This window comes from Sorex araneus, chromosome 1 (assembly GCF_027595985.1).
Source record: "Sorex araneus isolate mSorAra2 chromosome 1, mSorAra2.pri, whole genome shotgun sequence".
NCBI classification, from domain to species: domain Eukaryota; kingdom Metazoa; phylum Chordata; class Mammalia; order Eulipotyphla; family Soricidae; genus Sorex; species Sorex araneus.
In genome coordinates this window covers 193,892,724-193,918,322 of record NC_073302.1, presented here as the reverse complement: position 1 = coordinate 193,918,322, position 25,599 = coordinate 193,892,724, and the positions used below count along the sequence as shown (strand labels likewise).

Genomic DNA, 25,599 nt, shown 5'->3' with positions numbered 1-25,599 from the left:
CCTCTCTCTCTCCCCCTCTCTCTCTCCCTCTCTCTTTCTCTCCCTCTCTCTCTCCCTCTCTCTCTCCCTCTCTCTCTCCCCCCCCCTCTCTTAATTGTATTGAATCACCGTGAGATAGTTACAAGCTTTCATGTTTGGGTTACAGTCACACAATGATCAAACACCCATCCCTCCACCAGTGCACATTCCCCACCACCAATATCCCGGATATACCCCCCTTTTCCCACCCTCCCCCTGCCTCCATGGCAGACAATATTCCCCATACTCTCTCTCTACTCTTGGGCATTATAGCTTGCAACACAGACACTGAGAGGTCATCATGTTTGGTCCATTATCTACTTTCGGCATGCATCTCCCATCCCAACTGGTTCTTCTAGCCATCATTTTCTTAGTGATCCCTTCTCTATTCCATCTGCCTTCTCCCCTCCACTCATGAAGCAGTCTTCCAGCTATGGGGCAATCCTCCTGGCCCTTGTATCTACTGTCCTTGGGTGTCAGACTCATGTGATGCTACCCTACACTCCACAAATGAGAGCAGTCCTTCTACGTCTGTCCCTCTCTATCTGACTCATTTCACTTAGCATGATACTCTTCATGTCTATCCATTTATAAGCAAATTTCATGACTTCATCTCTCCTAACAGCTGCATAGTATTCCATTGTGTAGATGTTCTAAAGTTTCTTTAACCAGTCATCTGTTTTTGGGCACTTGGGTTGTTTCCAGATTTTGGCTATTGTGAACAGTGCTGCAATGAACATATAGTACAGATGTCTTTTCTACTGTGCTTTTCTACATCTCGGGATATATTCCCAGAAGTGGTATTGCGGGGTCATATGGAAGCTCAATTTCTAGTTTTTGAAGGACTGTCCATATTATTTTCCAGAAAGGCTGGACCAGTCGGCATTCCCACCAACAGTAAAGGAGCATCCCTTTTTCCCCACATCCACGCCAGCACTGGTTGCTTTTGTTCTTTTGAATGTGTGCCAGTCTCTGTGGTGTGAGATGATATCTCATTGTTGCTTTGATTTGCATCTCCCTGATGAATAGCGATGTGGAGCATTTTTTCATGTGCCTTTTGGCCATTTGTATTTCTTTTTTGAGGAAATTTCTGTTCATTTCTTCTCCCCATTTTTTGATGGGGTTGGAGGTTTTTTTCTTATACAATTCTATTAGTGTCTTGTATATCCTGGATATTAATCCCTTATCAGATGGGTATTGGGTAAATATTCTTTCCCATTCTGTGGGCTCTTTCTGTATTTTGGTCACTGTTTCTCTTGAAGTGCAGAAGCTTCTTGGTTTGATGTAGTCCCATTTGTTCATGTTTGCTTCCACTTGCACGGTCAGTGCTGTTTCACCCTTAAAGCTGCTTTTCGCGTCAGTGTGATGGAGGGCTCTGCCTACATTTCCTCTATGTACTGTATAGACTCATCAGACTGTCACTCTCGCACCCCCCCCCCACCTTCCTGGCCTCAGCATCCCACAAGTAATTGGGGCCAGAGAGCCGGGCCAGTGGCCTCTGGGCCTCTAAGCGCTCGAGTCCCCACGGCCCTGGTTCGGGGACAGAGAGACGCAGCACCCAGGGCCACGTCCCATAGCCGGCAGCCTGGGCGTTAGTGGGGCCGAGCTCGGGGTCTGGAAGTGTTGAGAAAGAGGGACGAGTTTCTCTTCGGGAAGTAGGACCTTCAAGCTGACCCACATGGGCCTCCCCACAGCTCTCGTCGACGGCCTCGTTCTTCACTCCCCTCCGTCTGTCCGTCCGTCCCTCTGCCAAAGTCACATAAGCACGGATGTGCGGACGCCTGCAACACGTTATCTGGGGCTGAGAAATTGGGGTGCGCCCAGCTGGGAGAGGTGGGAGAGGGAAGGTGAGGGCTGGAGGGGTGAGTGGGAGGGCAGAGGCCATAGACTATGGAAGGACAGGTGGGTGGCCCACTGGAGGTGGGGCTGGTCCAACCTGACCATGCCTAGGGCTCCCGGCTCTGTGCTCAGGGCTCACTCCTGGTGGCACACGAGGAACCCAGTCAGGGTTGGTTGCGTGGCATGCCAGGCCTGACTCCTGTGCCATCTCTTTGGCCCCCGTATGGACAGGTGAGATGATGGATGTGGGGTGACGGAGGGGGAGATTGAGGGAGGGGAAACGGATGGAAAGATGGGTGGATGGATGGACAGATAGACAAGTGAATGAATGAATTGATGGAAAGAAGGGAGGGGATGGGCAAAGGGAGAGAGGAACGGAGAGATAAAAAATGATAGAAGGATGGAGGGACAGACGGAGAGATGGGTAGATGGGTGGTGGACAGATGCATGGATGGAAGGATGGGTCAACAGGTGGGTGGAAGGAAGGACGGATATGAAGGGAAGGAGGAGGGGCCAAGGGAGGGATGAAAGTATAGATGGGGGATAGGGGGTGGGTGGAAGGAGGCCAAGGGAAGGGTGAGAGCCCTCCAGCCTCGCCCCTGAGTTCCATGCTCCTGGTTTCCGCCCCATCCCCGGGCTCCTGGCAGAGCCTGACTGTGCCACGTCCACCCTGGCCGGGAGGAGGAAGCCCTGGGATTCGGGGCCCCGGCTCAGTGCCCGGAAAAAGGGAGAAGCTGGGGACCCTCTTCCCGCGACACACACCACATCACTCCATGTCAAACGCGTGCATGGAGCTGGGACGGACACATGCCACACCCTTGAGGCGGCCCCTGGCGGCTCCCACTGGCGTGGGGTGGCCTCGGGCCCTGGCGCTCGGACCCTGCTCCCGGGGCACCTTCCCCAGCAGATGGGCCAAACCCCGAGGGCCCACCCAGCCTCGGCCGCCATGGTGTTCCGCCCCATTGCTTCCTAGTGGAACGAAAACACTCATAATTCCTACGGTTTTCAGACTCGCCTCCAAAGTACTTTTCCAGGGACGCCCTTTGAAAGCGGCCATAGAAAAGACGGTCCCCGCGGCCCGCAGCGCCAGACAGGCCGTGATTTAGGGCCGGGAGCGCGGCTTCAGCCAGAGGCTCTTGTTTCTGCCGACTCGGCATCACGGGCACGGGAGGGAGGCCAGGGCCGCCCAGGACCTCCCGGCTGCCCACGGGGACTCGGCCACGAGGGGCTCCCGTCACCCCCACTGTTAGAGCAGAGCCCGGGTGGGCTCTGATGCAGAGGGGGCCTCAGAGCATCGTGAGTGGGCACGTGCAGGCAGAGAGCAGAGAGTAGAGATGCTCCAGGCCCCCCACGGCCACGAGCACCCGCCACAACCCTCACAGCCAGAGCACTGCCACATTTCCACAGGGCCATGAGCACCCGCCACGTCCCTAGACTAGAGAGAACGTAGCCCCCAGCATGCTAGCACAGCCCCCAAAATAAACAGAACATTTAGTGTTTTGGCTTTTTGGGTCGCACCCAGCAATGCACAGGGGTCACTCCTGGCTCTGCACTCAGGAATTACCCCTGGTGGTGCTCGGGGGACCATATGGGATGCTGGGAATCGAACCCGGATCAGTGGCATGCACGGCAAATGCCCTCCCCGCTGTGCTGTCGCCCCAGCCCCCAAAACAGAACATTTTTCACACAAAGAAGTAAATGAAGATGAGGGCAGCGGTCACGTGAGTAGGGCACTTGCCCTGCACAGGGCTGGCCCTGCGGATCCCTGAGACCACACAGGGCTCCTGAGCCACCCGGAGTGACCCTGAGCACCGCTGGCGGTGCCCCCAGCCCAAAATCCATAGATGAATTAATGAAGAGGAGCAGAGGGTCAGCACCAGCAGCTGGAGCCCTGATGTCCCTTGGGCCTGTGGGGGCCCCTGCAGAAACGCCCGGTGGCTGAGCGGGTGGGGGCACCCGGGAGGAGGGGCCGGCCCTGCCCAGCGCCCCTTCATCGCGACCTGTCATTGTGCGCACACTCTGGCTGCGGGATCCGTGCCCTCAGACTAAGGTGGGGGGCTTGGCTGGGAAGCGGGTCCTCCCTTTGAGGCGTGGGTGACCCACATCTCCAAGACAGATACCACCTGGCACTGCCCGCGGCCGGCATGCAGGGAGCTGGCTGGGGGGGCGGGGCTGGCCCGTCTCCAGAATCCCGGCCCGGAGCCCCTGGCTGGAGACCCTTTTTGACATCTGTTGAGGGCCTGGGGGATGGAGGTCTGGCCCCCCCAGCTCGTGACCAGCTGCACGAGCTCCAGGCCTGACCCCGCTGCTGCCCCGTGTCCTGTGGTCAGTCTCTTCCTCGGTGAGGCCCGGGGCCCAGGCACTGAGGGACTGGGGGCCTGGGCACTGTGGACCCGGGGGTCCGGGCACTGGGGACTGGGGGGCCCAGGTACTGGGGGGTCAGGGGTCCGGGCACTGTGATCCAGGGGGACCAGGCATTGTGGTCCAGGGGGTCCAGGCACTGGGTATCGGGGGTCTGGGCACTGTGGTCCAGGGGGTCCGGGCACTGGGGATTGAGGGGCCCAGGCACTGGGGGGTCAGGGATCCGGGCACTGGGGGTCGGGGGTCCGGGCACTGTGGACCTGGGGGTCTGGGCACTGGGGGTCGGGAGTCCAGGCATTGTGGTCCAGGGGATCCAGGCACTGGGGATCGGGGGTCTGGGCACTGGGGGTAGGGGGTCTGGGTACTGTGGTCCAGGGCGTCTGGGCACTGGGGATTGGGGGGTCCGGGCACTGGGGGTCGGGGGTCCGGGCAGTGGGGGTCGGGGGTCCGGCACTGTGGTCCCGGGGGTCCGGACACCAGAGGCGGGCAGGTCTCCCAGCCGGCGCCTGCTCCTGGGTGAGCCCCCCTTCCTTTGGAAGCGGTGGCCATGCAGGCCGCGGCAGGCCAGCCCACTTCCCAACGCTTGCGTGAGCACTGCAGGTGGGACGTGGACGGGGAGCAAGTCCCCGAAGGCCCTGGGCCAGAGCCGGGCTCTTTCCGAGGAGCGTTTCCCAAGGTACCTGCCGGCCACGAGCCCTCCTCAACCCACAGGCTGGGAAGGAGCGCCTGGGCCTGGGCCGGGTGCTGGTGAGACCTTCCGAGAGGCGGGAGCTGGGCTCTGCCTCTGGCTTCAACATTGTTTGCAAATTTGAAGTAACAAAGTGCTTAAAAATACATTGTAATAAGTAAGTCCAGCGGAAGGAGGCTGGAACCGACTACAGTTCAGGCATTAAAGTGATTAAAACGGAAGCTGATAGCGACCACGTTATTCTTTATAGCAAATGGAGACGCCTTTAAATTTATATGAAATTCAATTTAACTGCTGTCACAACCGTGGCTGACGAAGCAGTGACAGATGAACATCTGAGTGTGACTCAGCGGCAGTCAGCGTTACTCCTCACCTGGGGCAAGGTGGAGGCTTTCCTACGCAGGGCTGAGCTGGGTCTGTGGTGACCCGGCTTGCGACCCCCAGAAAATGACATTTTCTCTTTAAAACTCATCTTTACGGGTTTAAGCCTTGAGCTCTGGGGGCCCTTCTCCAGCGCCCTTTCCCTCTGCTCATTCCTCCGTCCCAGAAAACGCTGCCTTGGGCCGCCCTCCAGAACCTCTCGGGTCTGGAGTGAACAACCAGCCCGTGGCCTGGCCACGCCGTGACCCTTCTGTCTCCAGTCCGGCTTCTGCCCTCGGCGGACGCGGCCCACAGAGAAACCTGCCCCCACCGGCACTGAAGTCCACGCGCTGACGAGTGAAGAAACGGTTCACTCATGACTCAAGTGTGAGCGGCCCCTCCCCGCTCCTGACGGCCAGGAAGCCAGCCACGAAGGGACCCGCTGTCCCGCCCGTCACGCTGCAGGGGGCCCCGGGCGAGCGTCTGCCCCCGTCTCCTGCCCCCTCCACGGGAAGTGCAGACGGTCTCTCTCGCCGCCGGCTCCGGGCTGGAGGTGGGGTTCACCCACTGATGGCCCCTCACAGTGGACGACTCGAGGGCTGACTCGCCAGTTCCAGTCTGTGTCGTTCTGCTGTGCCTGGGTGGGGTGGGCTGGGTCCCGACAGTGCTCAGGGATCACTCCTGGCAGGGCTGGGATACAGCCACCAATGCTGGGTCACACGGGGCGCTGCCTCCAGCCCCAGGATTCCCGGGCCCTCCTCTTCCTCTCCGCTCTCACCTAGCCGTGTCGCTCCTCAGCACCGACTCCCAGACCAGCCTCAAAGTGCTCCAAGACCCAGCAGTCGGGGGCCGAGCCAGCCGGCACCATGTTCCCAGGAAGAAGGGGGTCCCCACTGCGAGGCCAAGGGAGAGAGGGGGGACCCCAGAGAGCAGGACGTGGGCAGGGGTCCTTTGCGCCAAGGGAGGGAGGGAGGAGAGGGCTGTGACAAGCTCAGGATGAGGGTTGGGGCTAGTGACATGCCCCAAGGAGCAGGCTGGCATGGAGCCCCAGCCAAGAGCTCAGAGACCCAGGCCCGGTGGGGGCCCCCAGTCCCACCCCCCTCAGGCCGGGGCCATAGCTGGACTCTGAGTGCCGCCCAGGGCCTGGCTGCATGGAAACGAGCACGCAAGTGTGCATGAGTGCAGGCATGTGTGTGTGAATGCACACATTTGTGTGTGCGAGTACATGTGAGTGTGCATGAGTGTGAGGGTGTGTGAGTGCACGTGAGTGCATGAGTGCAGGCATGTGTGAGTGTGTGAATGCACGTGTTTGTGTGTGTGGGTGTGGGTGTGAATGCGTGTGCATGAGTGTGATTGTGAGTATGTGAGTGTGCTTCAGTGTGTGAATGCATGTGTTTGTGTGTGGGGGTGTGGGTGTGAATGCGTGTGCATGAGTGTGATTGTGAGTGCGTGAGTGTGCTTCAGTGTGCACGAGGGCACACAGCTGAGCCCAAGAACCCCCACCTTTCAGCAAGAGTGTCTCAGGAAGGCAGCTGCCCCAGAAGAGTGAGTGCGGGGGTGGTGGTGAGCTGGTGCCTTGGGGTGGGGTGGGGGTGCCACCCAGCCCACCGGGGCCTGAGACCCAAGGCTGCCCTGAAGCTCCGCCATGGCTCTGAGCCTTGACCTGGAGCCCCGGGCCCTGCGCCTCCTCTCCCCAAAGTAGGGCACAGGGACAGGACAGGAGGACAGGTGACGGGCCCCCTGCACTGACTCAGAGGGGCTAATGCCCACCTGTCACGTGCACGGACTGGAGCAGGAAGATACAACCACAACAAGGTGTGGGACCTGGTGGCCCTCAACACTCCCCGCACCATCTGCACAGGAAGGAGGACACCCGCAGCAGCAGGGGACTCACCTGCACGGGACTCACCTGCACGGACTCTCCTGCATGGACTCACCTGCACAGACTCACCTGCACGGACTCACCTGCACGGGACTCACCTGCACGGACTCACCTGCATGGACTCACCTGCACGGGACTCACCTGCATGGACTCACCTGCACAGACTCACCTGCACGGACTCACCTGCACGGGACTCACCTGCATGGGACTCACCTTCACGGACTCATCTGCATGGGACTAACCTGCATGGGACTCACCTACATGGAACTGACCTGCATCAACTCACCTGTACAGACTCACCTGCATGGACTCACCTGCATAGGACTCACCTGCACGGACTCACCTGCACGGAACTCACCTGCACAGACTCACCTGCATGGGACTCACCTGCACGGGACTCACCTGCACGGACTCACCTGCATGGACTCACCTGCATGGACTCACCTGCAGACTCACCTGCACGGGACTCACCTGCACGGAACTCACCTGCACAGACTCACCTGCATGGGACTCACCTGCACGGGACTCACCTACACGGGACTCACCTGCATGGACTCACCTGCACAGACTCACCTGCACAGACTCACATGCACGGACTCACCTACACGGGACTCACCTGCACAGACTCACCTACATGGGACTCACCTGCACAGACTCACCTGCATGGGACTAACCTGCACGGGACTCACCTGCAAGGGACTCAGCTGTTCTAGGGCTCACCTGTTGGGAGTCTCACCTGTCCCAGGACGCACCAGCACAGAGGAGTGGACACATGAAGGCGCGCAGTGGGGGCGCAGGTGGAGTGGCTCTGGGCCGGCCTCCCAGAAGGGCAGGAAGGTGCCAGGCCCTGCTCGTGGGGTCTCCGCACCCCAGCCCAGCCCAGCAGAGGACGGGGCGGTGCAGGGCTGCTCTGAACAGCCCCTCAGGGGCCAGCTGGCCAGGCTGTCTACGGCCCACGTGGTCCACACGTGAGTCTGGGCGCTCCATGTCCCGGACTGTGCGGCTGGGTGAGGCCTCTGCCGCCCTGCTTCTCCCTGTCTCGGGAGCCCCTTCTCCCCGCCTGCGGCCGCCCCTCACCCTGCCACCCCCCACCTCGGGCCTGTGGAAGCCCGGCCCTGCCGGTCCCCAGGGCCACTGCTGCTCCCAGGGGCCTTCGGGGAAAGCTCTGCGGTTCCCACGAGCCCCAGTGGGGTGGCCCCCACCACCCCACCGTCCCCGGAGGGGCCACACTCCCGCCACTGCCTGCGCTCAGCCTGGAGGCGCCCCTGCCCCGGCTCTGGCCCAGGCTGCAGCCCCCTGCCTGGCCAGGGACAGATGCCCGAGTCCCGAGAGGCCAGACCTCCAGCTCCTGGGGCAGAAACACCCCCGGGCTCCAGGCCTCAGTGCTCCCCCAGCGTCCCCCTCCCCTCAGTGCTCCCGTCCCTCAGCGCTCCTCCCCTGTGCACGCAGCACTGCCCGGCCAGGCCCTCGACCCTTTGGCACCCGGTGTGTATGTGGGTGAAATTGTGTGTGTGAGACTGTGTGGGTGTGATTGTATGTGGGTGAAATTGTGTGGGGGGGGTGTGGGTGTATGTGGGTAGGACTGTATGTGCGATTGTGTGAGAGTGTATGTGTGTGTGGGGGGGTGTATGTGTATACTTATATGTATGTGGGTGAGATTGTATGAGAGTGTGTATATGGGTGTGTGTGTGATCGTATGCATGTGGATGAGATTGTGTGAGTGTGTGTGATTGTATGCATGTGGGTGAGATTGTGTGAGGGTGTGTGTGTGATTGTATGTGTGGTGTGAGAGTGTGTGAGTGTCTGGGTTTGTGGGAGGTTGTATGTGTGAGTGTAAAGGGTGTGTGGGTGATTGTGTGTGTGAGACTGAGTCGTGATGTGTGAGAGCGTGTGTGAGTGTGCGGGGTGTGAGTGAGACATATGTGTGATTGTGTGTGGGTGTGAGAAGTGTGTGTGGAAATGCCCTCCGCCCACCGCACTGTCCCCTAAGGCTTGGCCGAGCTTCTGGTCAGTGCTGGGCCGGGACAGCCGGGAGCAGCCCGGCACTGGGTCCAAGGGACACGTGCAGCGTGGAGGTTCTGGGCCCGGCCGCTCGGTGCTGGCTTCTTCTGAGAGCTGGAAGGTTCTGCCGAGCACCTGCAGGTGGCGCCTCCCCGGGCCTGTTCCCGCTGCCCCGCCTCACCCAGCGGGGGGGCCGTTGTGTCCACTGGAGGGTCACCTGCCCAGAGAGCCTCAGGCCGTGTTGGCGCCCGCCTGCAGTGGGGAGGGCCCGGGGCCACCCCCGCGCCTGTGACTCCCGGTGCCGGCTCTGGTCTCCGGGCAGGCGGCTCAGCCGGGAGGTGCCAGTGACGGGGATGAGCGGCCTGAACGCGCGGTCAGCTTGGCGGGTCCTGCTGCAGGGCGCTCGGCCCCGGGACAGGACCAGGGACGCCAGGTCCCTCTGCACTGCGCAGTGTGTGGGCGAGAGGCCCAAGGGCCGGGCGCTGCTCAGCCTTCGCTCCAGGTCGACAATGGAAAACTCTGGAAGCTGCGGGGCCACTCCGGTCGCTCCCATCAGGACGCAGGGCCGGCGGCTGGAGGCCACTGGGGGGCAGCTGGTGCTGCAGGCGCTGCCTTCGGTGGGCTCCGGCCCCCCCACCCGGCCGCTGGGGGGCGTCGTGGCCAGCAGACGGGGCACACAAGGACGGGGCGGAGGACTGCGTGGGCACAGGTGTCTGGGGCACAGCCCCCCCCCGCCTGCTCCCCCCCGGGGGCCCCGTGTGTGCCCGGGGGGGAGACGGGGGGCTCTGGGCCGGGCCGCAGACTTTACAAACACCAGAAGCTTCTCCCTGAGCATTTGCTGTGGGGAGTGAGAGGTTTACAGCGGCTGGAGGCCATCGGCCATTGCCATGCCCTGGACGGTCCAGGGCCAGCACGCTCTGTCTGCTCTGCACCCAGGGCTGAGCACTAGGGGACCCTCCCACGGCCCTGGGAGGCCGACTGCTCCCTGGGGTCAGTGGTCAGGGCCTCGCCTGCAGCCTCGGCCCCCAAGGTCCACGTGTGGGAGACAAGGCCGGCAGGACCCCAGGGCGGGAAGGGGCACGGGGGCATGGGGGGGGCTGGGGCCTCTAGGGCGGGAGGACGTGCAGAGCCCAGTGCCCTTGCACACCCACCGGGACACGGGGCCCCTGGCTCTCTGGGGGGCCACGTGGCCGGGCGGGCTGCAGGCCAGGCGCTGACCCTGCACACGGCCTGAGGCCGCGAGTCCCGCAGAGCTGCAGCACCCGCCCGCGGACCCTCCCCTGGCGGGACCCGAGGAGCAGACCCCCAGCCCCCATGCACTGGCCAGGGGGAGACGGGGCAGGAAGGAGACGGAGGGGCACGCGTGTGCCCTGCCAGGCTGGATCAGCTTCCACCAGGACCCCTCTGAGAGAGCGCCCCGTCCTGAGACGCCGGTGGGGGCCCGGGGGGTGGGGGCTCCCAGGGAAGGCGAGGAGTGAGTGAGGGTGTGGGGTGGGCCAGAGGGGCCCTTCCTGTGCACCTGCGGAGGGAGGGGTACCAGCTCACTGATGTGGGCGCCAGTCAGGGCCTGCAGGGAGGGACGGCCCTGGCCTGCAGGGGGCGCCTGTGAGCAGGGTGTCAGTCTCCGACCCACCCTTCCCTGGGCCTTCTCTTCCTGCTTTTGGCTTGGGGGCCACACCCCGAGGGGCCCAAGGGAATTCTCACAGTGCCACAGAGTGGGTGGGGGTCACACCGGCCCGTGTGCAGTTGGGGCCAGCCCCGGGGGGTGCATCTTATAGGGCCACGGCAGCCAGAGCTGGGTGCTGGGGCCACTCCGTGACCCTGGCCGGCCCTGCGGCCCTGGGGGACCTGGTCAGACTCTGGGAGCCAGGGAGGCTCTGCCTTCAAAGGCATTACTCGAGTCCTGCCGGTGTGAAGCCGCGGCGCAGGCTCCGAGGCCAGTGCTCTCCACGCGAGGGGGAAGCCACCTTTGGCAAAACAGGCACCAAGCCTGTTTTTGATGCGTGCTTCGTGTGTCTGTCCCGGGGCCCGGGCAGTCCCGGCACGGTCCCTCGAGAGTCCGCTCTCCACCCGTCATCGGAGGGCGAGTCGGGCAGGACAGTCCGGGTGGGGGGCAGCGTGGCCATCCCGGCTCACGGCTCCCCCCCCACGGCACCGTGGGGTGACAGGTTCTGTTTGTGGCGGCCACTCTGCAGGGTGGGGGCGTGCCCGGCCTCAGTGCTGCGTCCTGGGGTCCGGGCAGGGTCCAGCTCTGAGGCCCGGGCTCGGCCTTCCCCAGGGGACCCTCCAGCAGGACCTGCAGTGGGGAGACCCCGGGCATCAGGGGCCTCCTGGGGACAGGTGGCGACCCCTCGCCCCCGGCCTCTCCCTGGGCACCCTCGGGGTGATGAGCCCATCCTGTGCGGTGCTCAGCGACCCACCCCAGGGTGCTCCTAGGGGCCCACCCAGAGCGTGAGGACTGGGTCAGCATTAGGCCAGTGGGTGTCCTGGGCCCCCCAGACCGTGCGGACCAGGATGTGCGGGGGGCAGAGATGTCCCTTCAGGGCTGACCCCCCCAGCCCTGCTGCCCTGAGGGCCACCCCCTGAGGGGCCCAGGGGTGTCTGAGCCTCGCCCTGGGGAGCCCCCGCCCTGGGGAGCCCACACAGCCACGGCCCCCTGCCCCCACCTGGGGCCTCCCCGCCCTGCACAGGCCACCCGCCTGCCCTCTGCCTCAGGTCAAGTTACTCTGGTGTCCTGTGGCAAAGAGGGCCCTGGGGCCACGGGGCAGCGCAGGGGAGGGCCCTGGGTGCGGGGACCTGCAGGAGGCAGGGCTGTGTCCCACTCTCCAGGGCTCCCCCAGCACCCTAAGGCTCGTCTGGCCAGGGGCAGGCCGAGCGGTCGCCTCCGCAGGCCCCTTCACAGGTGGCGGGCACCGGGGCACTGGAGCGGGGTGGACTCCAGCTGGTCTCTGCCCCCAGCACCTCCTCCTCCAGGAAGCCCTCCAGCGGGTACCGAGAGGAGCACAGAGTATGGGACGGTGCCCAGGGGACCCGTTTGCTCCGTGGGGTGGGTCTGCTTCCTCCAGGGAGTCTCCGGCCCCACTGGTTCCGCGCTCACCCCAAGGCCCTGCCGCTCCAGGAAACGCCCCGCCCCGAGCGGGCCGGACCTTGGGTCTGGGCGGAGCCAGGAAGCGCTGGGTTCCGCCCTGGCCGCTCCTGCGTCCCTCGGTCCCGCCGAGCGCCGAGAGGGCTGGGCTGGGGGGCCGCCCGGGGCTGGCGGGCTTGCCTGGCTCTGCTCCCCAGCTCCCCCCGGTGGGACCCGGCGTCTCCTCCTGCAGCCCCCCACCTCCAGGGGGGCGAGCGGCAGGGCAGTGGCCGTGGCCTGAGGTGACCACTCGCGGGTTCTGGCTGGACTCAGTTCCCCTCCGCAGCCTCACAGTTCCTGCTCCCTCCCCGCGCCCCAGTGACCCGAGGCCCTGGGCTGGGGGCCCGGAGTGCCAGCGAGTGTGGACGGAGCAGCTCCCTCGGTGGGGCTGGAGGGGCGGGGGGCAGTGAGGGCGCCCCCAGCTCTGCCGACGGGGAGGCAGGACCCCGCCCGCCGCGGCCCCTGCTCCCCAGGGCTGGACGGTGGCTCGCCCGTGCCTCCCGGGGCCCCGCGCCCAGTTCCCTTATTAATCCCAGCTGCCGGCTGCTCCTGGCTCTTCCGTTCTCGCCTTTTCCTTGGGAGTCGGCCCGTGGCGGGAGGGAGGGAGGGTGCCTGATGGTGGGTGCCCCGATGGACAGCGGCGCTTCCCGAAAGGTCAGCCGAGGGCCCGCAGCCCGGCCCTGCGCCCGACCCGAACTCCAGCGTGTCAGCTAATTGCCACATCAGAGAAACGAAAAAATAAATATACCTTAAAATAACCAAGAGTAATTATAGCCCTGCTGTTGACACTAACGATTAATAATTGATCAGGAGTTACACACAATAAATTGTCAATTTATCTCCCCAGGAAGCACGGCCTCAAGGCATTGCGCAGAAGACAAACTCGGCTGTTCCCGGGAGCAGCCCGGCTGGGGCGCGGCCGAGGGCGTCCGACTGGGCTTGCTCCCGGCTGGCTCCTTCTGTGCCGTCTAAAGCACAACTGGGGCACCTTCTGGACAGTCTCCTCGGCGTCCGGGGTCAGATGCAGACAGAGAGCAGCCCCGTCCTGTCCCGGGCTGGCTGCAGGGCCGGCGGGCAGAGCTGTGGGGGCCCCAGCCCGCATAAAACCTTTATTTTCTCTTAGAAACTGAGCGAACCAGCACTGCCCCGCCTGCTGAACAGGGTCTGCAAAGGTGCCCCAGGGCAGGCCTGCCGGGGAGCTGGGGAGGAGGGGAGCTTGGGTGTGGACACCTGGACATGGGCTGGCCAGGCTTTCTCCCTGGCCTCCCAGTGGCTGAAGTCCAGGGGTGCCCAGTGGGCAGCGGCCGGCCAGCGTGGAGCAAGGCGGCTGTCAGGCTCGGGGCGGCGTGCGGGAAGGGGTCTCTGCAGGTGGAGCACTGTACCACCGGAGATTTCTCCTCGGAATGAGCCTTTAAAATACAGGCAGGGGTTTGTCCCGGACACGGAGGTTTGAAGACGCATCAAAGGGCCCTTCGCGATCAACCGCACAAACTCAAGCTACATTAATCATCTCATCTACGAATCAGACGGCCCTGGCTGAGGCCAGGTGGCTTCTGGGGTGGACGCAGGTCCTGCTGCTAAAAAGCGGAGCTACAACCTGGGACAGAGCTGCTTCTGCCCAGGGCGGGGTCAGAGGGAACGCAGTCTTGGTTCTCAGAGCGCGGGGAATGGGGAAAGGCCCGGGATGAGCGTCACTGACCCCACACTCTGCAAAGGCCCTCCGCGGGGCAGATAAGTCGGGTGGCGATGAGGTTTTCAAGCTGCTGTCTGTATGTCACCCTAGCGGTGGGAGTCCAGTGCGCAGTTATGCTGCGGCGTATAAAAAAAAGGTCAACTTTACTCTTGCCTCTTTGATAAATATTTCAATGCCACTTTCATTGACCCCAGAAGGGCCCTGGCTGCGCGGGACAAGGCCACTTCATCCGCTGCCTTCTGCAGACGCCCCACCTGCAGGCGGGACTGCGGGAAGTGGAGACCTCCGAGAGAGCCAGCCCAGGGACCCCCGCCCAGCACGTCCCCCCCCCAGCCCCGCCCCGTGTGCCCTGGGGGAGGCGTCTGGCGAGGGGGTGGTGGCCACCCCGAGGTCCCCGACCTCGCCACAGACAAAGGTGGCTAAAGTTCTCAGCGAGTTTCAAAGGCAGCTCCGCAGAAACAATGACTCTTTGATTGGGAACAAATGCTGACATTTTGCGGGTGCCCACCTGAGCCGCCCTCATGGCCGCCGCCGTGGGGGTCTGCACCAATGCAGCGAGTGAGCCCAGCTCTCTGGAGACGCCGGGAAGAATAACACCACACCCCACCCCTCCCGCCTGCCTGCCTGCAGCCCGCAGGGGGCAGGAATCTGCAGCCGCTCTTCTTCTCCTCCTCGAAGACCCCTCCCCCGCCCGTCACCTGCAGGCCTTATGTTCTTAGGGTGCATTTCTTCCAGAAGGAAACTCGGGTCCGGAGGCCAGGCGGGCGGGGGGAAGTTATGGAAATCTTTGATAATTTGCTGGCCATATACACATCAAAGCGGCGCCCTGGCCTGGCCTAATCTCCTCCCCTGCTGGGAGCTGACACCCACTGAGCCGTGCAGGGCGCCGCGGGATCCGCGGGATCGCATATCCCGGTAAGACAATCCTGGCCCGGGGGAGGAGGCCTCTTCCCAGCGCGGCTTCAGCTTGCAGCCTGGTGGCTTGGGGCAGCTCGGCCGGGCTGGCTGCTCCAGGATCCCTCGTCCTTCCCTCGGATTCTTTCCACACACGCTGGCCGGGACAGAGAAGGGCGGGGAGAGAGGGGACCTCTGCCCCCTCCCGCCAGTGTGCTCAGACTGGTCATGGGGAGAGACTCCCGGGCTGACCCCTGGGGCCCGGGAAGATGCGCTTGCTCCAGAGAAACCAACCAGCTGCGGGGAAGAAACAGAAACCAAAGCATCCCGGCCCCTCCCCGAGAACCCCCTGCCAGGCCGGCCCTGCTCAGGGAGTGGCTCCAGTCCAGCCAGCCGCCCCCACCCCTGCCTTCCCTCAAGCACCTCAGATCACTTTCAAATACCCTTTCTAACAAGACCCCAGCAAGAGGCCACTGATTTCCAGGACACAAAAGCCACCGGAGACGGAGCCGTTTGTCAACACCAGGCGGCAGGGCCATTTCCCAGCCTTGGACTCGCCTCCGATCGGAGTTGGCAGATGTTTAGACAAGATTTTATAAATTGTTCAATATCAGCCATAATGAACCCCAACTGACCATTCCAAAGCAGCTGAAAGCATGAGGACTGCCCCGCTGGGATCCAATAATGCCGCGCGCTGCAGTATTATTAATCATGGAATGAAATAGATGAACCTCTTGAAAAATAAGCGTATGATTGATTAAAGGGCAATCTAAGAAGCTATTATTCTTGTTTTATAACCGTAAGTTATATTCACTCAATTTATCTTTGCAGAGGAAATAAATGATTGTTCATTTCTTCTCCGAAATCATATTATATGGGTATCCATATAATTTCGCTGAAAATTAAAGCGACGGTTTTGCTGCCTTTATGATACTAATCAAAGAGGGTATGTTACTCGACTACAAATTCTCCGCTTGTCCTATAATTAGGTAGTGAGTAACCCCAGAACGAGGCAACCATCGAGGCTCTTTAAACTTTCTCTTCCCCCGGGGTGAGGCTAAGAGCCTCTGAAAAGAAAATAAATCTCTCCTCCCCAGCCTTGCGCCTGGTGTTTAATGCAAGCTGTGTGAAAAGGGCAGTGCCCAGACCGGTCAATAAATCTGAATACTACAAACACGGAGATAATTCAGGTTCGCAGCAGTCAGATGCATCAGTCACCGGCCGGGCACTTCTTGTCCTCCTGACTGTGGTTCTGCTGCCCGTTCCGTTCTGAGGACTTGCAGGGAGTGGGAACGGATACAAGGTGGACCCTGGCCCAGGAGGAAGTCAGATCCATCTTCCCAAGCCTGAGGGATTTGCGCGGATGCTAACCTGTGTCAGGGCGCACGCATTTTTGCTTTCTTACATATGCGTCTAAATCACCTAAAACCATATGCATGCCCCCTCTGAGGGCTTGTCTTCTATCTGCCCGTTTTCTATGAGCAAAACAAGGGAGAGATTATTTTACACATTTTCACTGGAAGGCCTCAGGCCAGATCACGAGGGGGGGGACACACGCTCTCTGGACCGCCCCACTCCCTCCTGCAGGAAAGATGAGGCCCAGACACCGTGTCCTCGTAGACTAGTCTGTTTTTATTTACAATTTAAGATATAAATTAGTAAAGAATTCTTGTTAAACAACCAACAAAGATTGTATAACCAGCAATGTTCAAATAAAAACCAGGCAGAATTTATTTACAAAAGTTTAGATTCTGTTGCAATACAACTTGCATAAATTACTAGAAGCTTTATATCATTATAAAAATAAATATCAAATTTGTTTCCACTCAAGGTCTTCAATCACATACCGTGTCTACTGTGTACATCGTTTACAAATCAATTGTACACGGAGTGCTAGCACACCTAGAGAATATATATATATATATTTATATTTATATATACGTATATACCGTGGCAATGGGGTGATCAAGATATCCTGAGAAAAAAGATTGTTTGCCAAAGTCACACGTACAAGGGAAGCTACACTATGCCACAAATCACAAGGTCCAACACGAGGTCCCGAGGCTGGGAGCCGCGCCGGCCCGGCCTGGGCAGGGCTCCGCTGGGTTTGGAAGTTGGGGAGAGGGGAGGCCCGGCCCGCTGACTTTCCGTTTCCAGAGCAATTGTGACACCTACCTGCGGGCCATGGAAAACGCGGAATCATCCTGATCCTGACGGGGAGTTCCACGCCCATGTCCCCACAGCGGGCCCCACACGGCCCTCACCATCGGGGAAGGCTCCCCTGGGCCCCAGTCTCTCAGCCTCGGGCCAGCCCGTGGGCTCTGAGGCCGGTGGCTGCCAGCGCCAGGCAGAATCAGGGGCCCACTCTCCGCCTGGCTCCCAGGGTCCGAAAGGCAGGACCGGAAGCCTCTCCCTTGCCCACCCCTGCAGAGAGAAGGGGCGCCCTCCTTAACGTGGAGGGATCCGAGCAGAGGAGCGGAGGGGGAGGCAGGCAGGCAGGCAAGCGCGTGCAGGCGGCGCCCAGCTGGCGCCCACTTACTTGAGAGCTGAGCTCGGCCCTCCTATAGGTAGGGCTGCGCGCCCCCGTCAGCCGCAGGGCAGCCCTCGCCCGCATCTGTGAGGGGAGGGGGCAGGGGTCAGAGGAAAGCAGGCCAACGCCCCCCCACTGCCCGCCCAGCATGCACACACCCACAGGAGGGTCCTGCCCACCCCCACAGGGGGGCCTCACTGACCCCCCCCACCCCCTCTGTCCCCTGCGCTGCGGGGAGACAGGGAAAATGTGCTGGGGTCCCAGGGAACGTGGGAACACTAGTTGTCAGCCCCCCCCCCTCAGTGGAGGGTGGGCAGAGGGAGACCCCCCTGAACCCAGGACTCCTGCCCGGTGGCCCAGGGGGCCTGAGTGAGAGTCTCTGGGGAGGCGGAACAAAGAGACAAGGAGGGGTCGGCGCCCCAGGCTGTGCCGAAGCAGCAGGAACTCCCAGTGAGCCAGAGGCCACTGTTCTGCCTTGGGGGGGGGGGGGGGCTGAGGCAGTTCTAGGGGCTCCCTCCCGGGGACCCCGGGGGCTGCGCAGGCTGCCTACCTTTCTTGGGCTCGTAGCCGCCTGCCGGGGGCCGGTAGTGGGACCCCAGGGGGTGCGCACCCGCCTTGCCCGCGTCGCTGGCCGCCTTGGGCGCGGCGTGCAGGGCCTCCCCGGGCGCCGCGTTGTAGCGCAGGAGGCCCTGGGCAGGCAGCGCGGCGTTCAGGTTCCCGTAGTTCGTGTAGCTGCTGTAGAAGGGCGCCGTGTAGTACAGGTGGCGGCCGAGCAGCGGGGACGCAGGGTAGGGCGAGCCGCCCGGTGGGGCCCCGGTGGAGGCGGGCGCGGCGGCCGCGGGCAGCCCCTGCGGCGCACAGGCCGGCCCAAGGCTCGGCTGCTTGAGGTCCGACGTGGCGATCTCGGCCAGAGACCACAGCTTGGGCTTGTTGGCCGGCGGCGGCGCGCCTGGTGACGTCCGGCTGCCCAGGAGCGGCTTCCCGCCTCCACCGGCGCGCGGCGCCTCCACGCCCGTCAGCGGCGACGAGGTCACCGGCTTGGGGGGCGCCAGGTCCCGCTCGGCTTCATCCTCGTCCTCCTCGTCGTCCTCCAGCTCGTCGTACTTATCCTTGCACTCGGAGCCCGACTCACACAGCGGGTCCCCGGCCCCGCACGGCGGCTTCTCGCCGTCAGACTCAACGGAGCAGGAGTGATCGGTGAGCGAGTCCACTTGCAGGCTGATCCCTGCAGGGGCGCCGCACGGTCGGTGGCACCCAGGCCCTCCCCCTGGGGCTCCTCCCCCGGTGCAGCTCGGCCCAGCCCACCCCGGGCCACTGCGTCCTGCCCGGAGGGGGGGGGGGCGCACTGGACCGAGCGCGCGCCCCTTGCGCCCCCCTCCCCGCGCAGACCGCTTGGAGCGGCTCCCGCCTGGGAAGAAAAACGCGCGCGCCCGCCCGTGCCTCACCTTCGTCCTCCGCTGATGTCTCGGCGCTTTCCTGCGCCTTGTCCCCGCTCTCCTCCTTGGCCCGCGCCGCGTCGCCTTCCTCCTCGTCCTCGTCCTCGCTTTTGTTCCGCGGGGCCCAAGTCATCTTGTTCTCCTTCTTGAGGCGCCGGCGCGCGTTGGCGAACCAGGTGGAGACCTGCGTGAGGGTCATCTTGGTGATGATGGCCAGCATGATCTTCTCGCCCTTGGTGGGGTAGGGGTTCTTGCGGTGCTCCTGCAGCCAGGCCTTGAGCGTGGCTGTGGCATCCCGCGTGGCGTTCTTGCGGTACGCGGGGTCATTGAGCTGGTAGGGGTAGGCCGCGCTGCTGTAGGGGTGGTAGCCGATGGCGCCCGTCATGCCCGTGGCGTGCGCGTCGTAGGGCGCGCCCTGCAACCGCAACCACAGGAGCGGGGTGAGTGGGGCGTCGGCCGGGGGCGCCGGGCAGGCTGCGGGGGCGACGCCGTCGTTTCTCCGGTCATTATTATTATTATATTATTATTATTTTTACGACTCCCCCCAAAGTTAAGTCGTCCTGCAAACGTCGCCGGGCTGCGGGCGGGCACAGGCCCACAGGTAGTTTCCCGAGATCTAAATTTTGCCGCCTCCTCCTTCCCCTTCCCCGCCCGCGTTAGTTTTTTAAAAAAAAAAAAAAAAAGTACCCGCTGCCCCCGCGCCTCAAAGCGCGGCTCCAAAGCTCCGCAAATCCAATTTGCAACTCAGAAGCCCTCCACCGTTTCCAATTCTTCAAATACGCGGTAATTAGCATTTTAATTCAGCCTTTAACGTTTACATTCGACACTTGAGCAGCCTCGGGCCGAGGCCCCAGCGCCGCGGCGCCGCTGTCCCGGAGTCCCACCAAGTGGCCGGGCCCAGCCGCGGACCGTGGCGGCGCGCGCGGGCCGGACCGGGTCGGGGGCGCAGGGGGGACCCGCGCTGACACGTCTGCGCAGCGCGGCCCGCGGGGCGGATGAGGCCGAGAGCTCGGCGCGCCCCGCACCATCCCGGGGGGCCCCCCGGCCCGGCGCGGAGCGAAGCGCCCCGCGATCGCGTCGGAAGGCCCGGGGCGCCGACCTGCGCTGCGCGCCCGCCCCGCCGGGTCCCCGGCCCGCGACAGACCCCGGCCCCCGCGGCCGCATCGGCGGCTGGAAGCGGCCTAGACCCGCGGCGCGGCGCGCGGAGTGCGGAGCGCGGGCTCGGGGCGGGCGGCGGCCGCCGCGGGCCTCCCGTCCCGGCCCTCGGAGCCCGCCCGCCCGCCGCCGTCCCGGCCCGCGCACGCCGTTACCATGTAGGACGGGAAGCCGGCGGCCGCCGCGTCGGCCGAGTACTGCAGCGGGCTGCCGAAGCCGGTGGTCGCCTGCGCCGTGAAGGCCGCCGAGCCGGGGTAGGGGCTGAAGGCCGAGCCCGACGCCGAGCGCGCCAGCTCCTCGCTGCGCGGCGCCGCCAGGGCCGAGGCGCCGTACGCCGGGCACGAGTAGAGCGCCAGCGAGCCGGGCGCCTGGTACAGGTAGCCCTGCGGGTAGGACATGGTGGGCGCGGGGCGCGGGGCCCGCGTCACGCCGAGCAGCGGGCAGGACGCGCGGCGCCCCCCATCCACGCCCGGCCGGGGCGCGGGGCGGCGGCGGGCCGGGGTGACGGCGGCGGCGGCGGCGGGGGCGCGGCGGGGCGGCGGCGGCGCGGAGCCGGTGGGCGCAGCCGCGCGCCAGGCCGGCGGTCGGGCTTTGGGGGCGTCTGGAGCCGGGAGTGCGGAGTTGAGGACCGGGCGCTCGAGTTTCCGAGGGACATTGGAACGCGCAGCTGTCCGTCACGCGTCATCTGCATACCCGGCGCCGCCCCGGCCCGGCCCCGCCCGCTCCCGCCGCCCGGCCGCGGCCAGAGGCGGGGCCCGAGCCGGCGGGGCGGGGCGGGGCGGCGCGGGGGGCGGGCGGGGGGCGCGGGGAGGGGGCGCGCAGGGACGCGCCGGCTTTTGTGGCGCCACCGCTCGCGCGCGCCGCGGGCCCGCGGCCCCGCAGCCCGGCCGGGCCGAGCGGCGCGCACCCGGGTCCTGGCGTCCGGTCCGGGCCCCGCGCCGCCCGCGCCCCCGGCCCGCAGCCGGGCGGGCGGGGACCGGGCCGCGGCCGCGGCGACTGGGTCTGGCCACGGGGGGACGGGAGCCCGCGCGCCCCTCTCCGTCCGCGGCTGCGCGCGGGTGCGGGGGTGGCGCGCGCGGCTCGGGGCCGGGACTCCACGTGCGGGCGGCCGGCTGAGTTCGGACCCGGTCCGGGAGGGCGCGATTTTATTTCCTCGTTAAGTGACTCGTCTGCCTCTCGGACTGGTGCCTCGGAACCCCGGGGCGAGCACGGCCGCCGGACAGGCGGCGGGTGGCACTCGGGAAGGTACCGGAAGGCGACAGGTCAGCGGCACGGGTGATCAGGTAACGGGGACTGCCGCGGGGGCCCCGGACCCCAGCCCCGGGCGCCCCGCGGCCGCCGCGGCTCCCCGACCTGGGCACGCGGAGGAGCCTCGGCTTCTGACGTGTCCGCGGACGCCGCCGGCGGGGGGCGCCCGAGGGTCCCTGCGGAGCCCGCTGGCCGCCAAAGGCCCCAGCGTGGCCGAGAACAGGTGCCCGCGCGAGGACTCGGCCCCTCCCCGGACCCCGCGGCCAGCGAAGGGAGCCGGCCGCGCCGCCCGGCGTCGGGGAAGCGGCGGGGTCTGCGGGCCAGACCCTGTCCTCACTGTCGGACGCCCAGTGCAGCGCGCACTGGCCCCCGCCTCCGGCGTCCCCCGCGCCCAGACCGGGCTTTCGGGTCAATTACTGTCGGGCCCAGCGCTCCGCGACGGGCGCAGCTTTGGCTTGGGGTCTCCCGGGAGCCCCGCGCCTGGAATGGGACCACTCTTGCCCAGGGCTCCAGGATTTCCATTTCTCAAGACACGGTCCTGGGGCAGGGTTCTCGCGCTCGGGGGCTCGCCCTCCCCGCGCGCACTCTCCGGCCACCCTCTCGGGCTCCCCCCGGCTGGGCCCTGGGACCGCCGCACACACTGGATTCTGACGCCGATCTTCCACACTGACCGGCACGTGGCAGCCGAGCCCGGCCCGCGGCGCTGCCCGGTCCTGCTCGGCTGGGAGGGGCTGGTTCCGAGGTGCCCCTGCCTGGGTGCTCCCCAGCGATCACACTCCAACGCCGGAGTCGAGATTTTTCCATCCTGCTGCCCGCGCCCAATAAAACCCGTCTACCTCGCGCTATTAAGCAGTGGGACCGCGGCACATGCCGCTTTTATTGGTAGTGACTGTAGCAAATTAAAGTGCCCACGCGGAGACAGTAAAACTTAGACTGGGTATTGTTACTGGACCGGCAACTCCGTTTCGCTTTCAAGCCCTCTGGTTTCTCAAAGTCAAAATTGCTCTTCCTCTTGGATGAAAGTTGGCTTGGTGTTTTAGGAAATCAAGAGAGAGGAGAAAGAGAGGAAAGGGGAGGAGTGAGAAGGAGGGAGAGGAAAGGGGAGAGAGGAGGGAAAGGGAGAGAGGGGAGAAACAGGAGGAGGAGGGAGAGGATGAGGGGGGAGGGAGGGGGCATAGCCAGGGGTCTCGGCTGCTGGCCGCAGGTGGCCTGTTCCCGGTGCTGTGTCCAGGTGCTGCCCGGCGACCAGGCCGCGCGTGTAGAGAGCAGGGCCAGAACCGAGCAGCGGCCGGGCAAGGGCGGAGCAAGGGCGCGGAGCCCGCGGGGCCGGTCGGGGCCGCGTCTCTGCGGTGCAGGGGCCGGAACGGGGCGAGTGTGCGGCTCGCGGGGTAGGCGGGCGGGCGCCGGTCACCTGGCGCGGTTACCTGGAGGGTGGCCCGGCTCTCGCGGACCCCCGTGCACGTTCACAAATAAGCAGCGGCCCTTGGGGGCCACCGTGGGCTGCGGGCTCCTGTGTCCCAGCAGGGCCCGGAGCGCGGCGCAGGCCGGGTCCCCACGAACCGGGCTCTGCGAGGCCGCGCGCCGGCGTGCGCGTCGGGGCCCTGGACGCGGCGGGCGGCGCACAGCCCGAGCTGGCCAGTCGGCGGCGGCGCGGCCCAGGTCGTGCGCGGGCGGCGAGGGGGCGCTGTGGGCCGCGCCTGTGGGCCTCGCCCCGCCGTGGCCCTGGCCTGCGCCGCGCCGGTGGGCTTCGGGGAGGACAGAAGACAACTGGGGGGCGCTCCGGCCGGCGCGGACCGCTTCCCGCACTTTCCACGGGGGCAGGACGAGCGCCGGGCGGGAGCGCGCAACTCATTGTTATTCCAGGTCAATTGGGGTTAAACACACACACTTCACCTGGGTCCGCTGCAGGAGGCTGCGCCGCGAGCGGGCACGAAGGCGCAGCCGATCCGCTAAGGTTCCCCGCGGTCCCTGCCGGCCGCCTCCTGGCCGCGCGGAACTCCCAGGCGGGAAGGCGCGGAAAAGGCTTTAAAGAGGCGAGGGAGCGGCTGGAGGAAGGGATCCGAGGCCGCAGTTTGCTCTCTCGGTTTCGTAAAATACGCCGTTACAAAGGCGACCAATCTCAGAGTCAAACAGGCAAATCTTCCCGGCGCATCGCAACGTCCCCGATCTTCCGCGACCCCCGCCGTCCGGATTTCAGCCCGGAGACCCCTGGTCCGCCCTTGCCAACGAGCCTGTCCGGACTCCCGAGCGCCAGGTTCAGCGCCTGCGTCCCCGCCCGGCCCGCCGGCCACTCCCGCGCTCTCGGGGCGCCCCGGCGCCCACGACCCGGCTGCCGCCGACGTCGGGGGTCTCCCCGCGCAGGACGCCCCGCCCGCGACGCGGTTCCGGAACTTTCTCTGCCGCGCCACGCCGTGCCGCTGCTCGCTGCTCGGAGTCCGGCCACTGCGCCTCGATGCGCGCCCGCGGCTCCAGGTTCCCTGAGGCCGCGCCAGGGCGCGCGGGCGCCAGAAGTGCGGGGTTGGGCGACCCCCTCAGAGAGACGGACGTGCTGCGAGACCCCGGCCCGGACCCCCCAACCCTCCCCGCCCACCCCGCCGGGCGCCGACACGCACGCGCATACCCGCTTCCCGAGGAGGCGGCGGCCCCGCGCCGCCTGTTGCGGGCAAGTGGAAACAGAAGAGGAGTTGTCTGTTCGGTTTTCAAACAAAGTATTTCTGCGAGAAAGTGTCTGTAGGAGCCTGGCTCCTCCTGCAGCGCCTCGGCGGAGCCCAGGACAAGGCTTGAGCGGGCCCGGGGTCAGCGAGGCCCTCGCTGCGCACCCGGCCGAGCGGGGCGCTGCCGACGCCCGAGCTTCCTCTCGGGACCAGGCCTACCATTTCTCCTCCGGCCAACTCTACCCCTGGTTCTGCAGCCCCCAAACTCGCTCAGACCCGGGGCGAGGGCGGGGGGCGCGGGCAGGACCCCCTTTCCCCGCGGAACCCTGGAGGGCGCGCAGGAGACGCGAGAGTTTCGCGGCGTGGAGTGAGCGCCTCGGCGAGACGGACAGTAAAGCCGGAGCGTCGTAGGCGCCGAGCAGAGCCGGAGAAGCAGCTCGGCGGGACGGGAGCCGGGCGCCAATGGCTAGCGAGGGGACTTCTACAGACCGGACACTGGCTGCAGCGCCCGGTCCCTCGGTGGTCACTCGGGCAGGCCCGGCGAGCGACCAGACGACCCTCAGGGCTGCAGGAAATGAGGCGAGGGGTGGGAGGGGCAGCTGGCCGAGGCGCAGCGAGGGATGAGTAGGGCACCAGGCTCGTCCACCCAGGGGAGGCTCCCGGGAACCTTAGGGACAGTCGGGCTGCCCGGTGCCAGAGGCTGATTCTGAGCGCCAGCACGGGGGTGAACCCGAGGGCGTGAGACAGGAGCGAAGGCTTCCGCAGGCCCGCCACGGGCAGCGGGCGGGGTGGACACTGCTTTTCAGAGGCCGCTTCGGAAGCGAACTTGTAGGATGTGAGCCGGTGGCGCTGGCTTCCGGTGTCCAGGGAGCCCCGAAAGGAAGTGGGGCGTTCCAAGAAGCCCCAAGGCGGATGGTCCCCTTTCCCACAGCTCCTGCTGAGAGACAGAAAATTCTTAAAAATCCGCCTTCTCCGTTACCCCCCATGCTGGAGGTGTTGGGTGCTGGGGTGCAGCCTCACCCCCAGGGGCACGCGGGTGTCAGGACACTGCCTTCCCGGCTTCTCACCCCTGGGCTGCAGTGGTCCCCTTCCACCTGCAGCAGACCCCCAAGTCCCCAGTCCACAGCTCCCTGCAGTGCCTGTGCACACGCATGCACACAAGACGCACATACGCGGGCACATCCACATCCACACACATGCCTACACACATGTATGCACACATGTGCACAAAGGCACACACACACAACAGGCAGCTCTCCTGCTGGCCTGGGCCTTCTGGGTAGGAAGCCCCTCTCTGTACCACAGTGGACAGAGGAAAGGCCAGAGGAGGAGAAGGAGGGGACACTCAGCTCCGCACCCACAGGCCAGCCCGGAGACTTGGCCCTCCAGGAAGACCCCCGCCAGCTCTCCTCTCTGATACAGCCGGAAGGGGCCTGGTGTGGCCTCAGCACAACTTCTTACCCCCGAGGGCGATGGGGCTTGCAGGTTCAGCCTGCCCTGCAAGGCTGGGGTGGGGGGAGCAGGCGGGGGCTTCCCTGGTGCCACCTGGTCACAGGTGTCACTGTCCTGGCAGTTCTGGGCTGCCCAGTGCCCACGTCAGCTGGTGCACTGGGACCTACCCACAGCCTGGCTGCCTAGAAACCCTCTCCCTTGGGTGGGGCTGCGGGGGTCCTTCCTGGGCCTCATCAGTGCAGTGGGTGACTCACCTCAGCCCAC

At 65.0% G+C, this 25,599-nt stretch overlaps 1 protein-coding gene across 3 annotated transcripts; it reads right to left on the bottom strand.

The window, feature by feature from the left end:
* Positions 1–16,471: 16,471 nt before the first annotated feature.
* Positions 16,472–20,474, bottom strand: IRX2 (iroquois homeobox 2). Of its 3 annotated transcripts, XM_055117909.1 has the most exons (5): positions 20,137–20,474; positions 18,836–19,241; positions 17,941–18,615; positions 17,400–17,474; positions 16,472–17,035 (listed from the first exon to the last, which is right to left on the bottom strand). In XM_055117909.1, the coding sequence occupies exons 1-4, from the start codon at positions 20,377–20,379 to the stop codon at positions 17,422–17,424; spliced, it is 1,377 nt and encodes a 458-aa protein (XP_054973884.1). In that variant the 5' UTR covers positions 20,380–20,474; the 3' UTR covers positions 16,472–17,035; positions 17,400–17,421. The 3 variants fall into 3 exon arrangements, with proteins under 3 accessions (XP_054973884.1, XP_054973883.1, XP_054973885.1); XM_055117908.1 differs by having other exon boundaries at positions 16,472–17,474; XM_055117910.1 differs by having other exon boundaries at positions 16,472–17,474; positions 18,836–19,010.
* Positions 20,475–25,599: the final 5,125 nt, after the last annotated feature.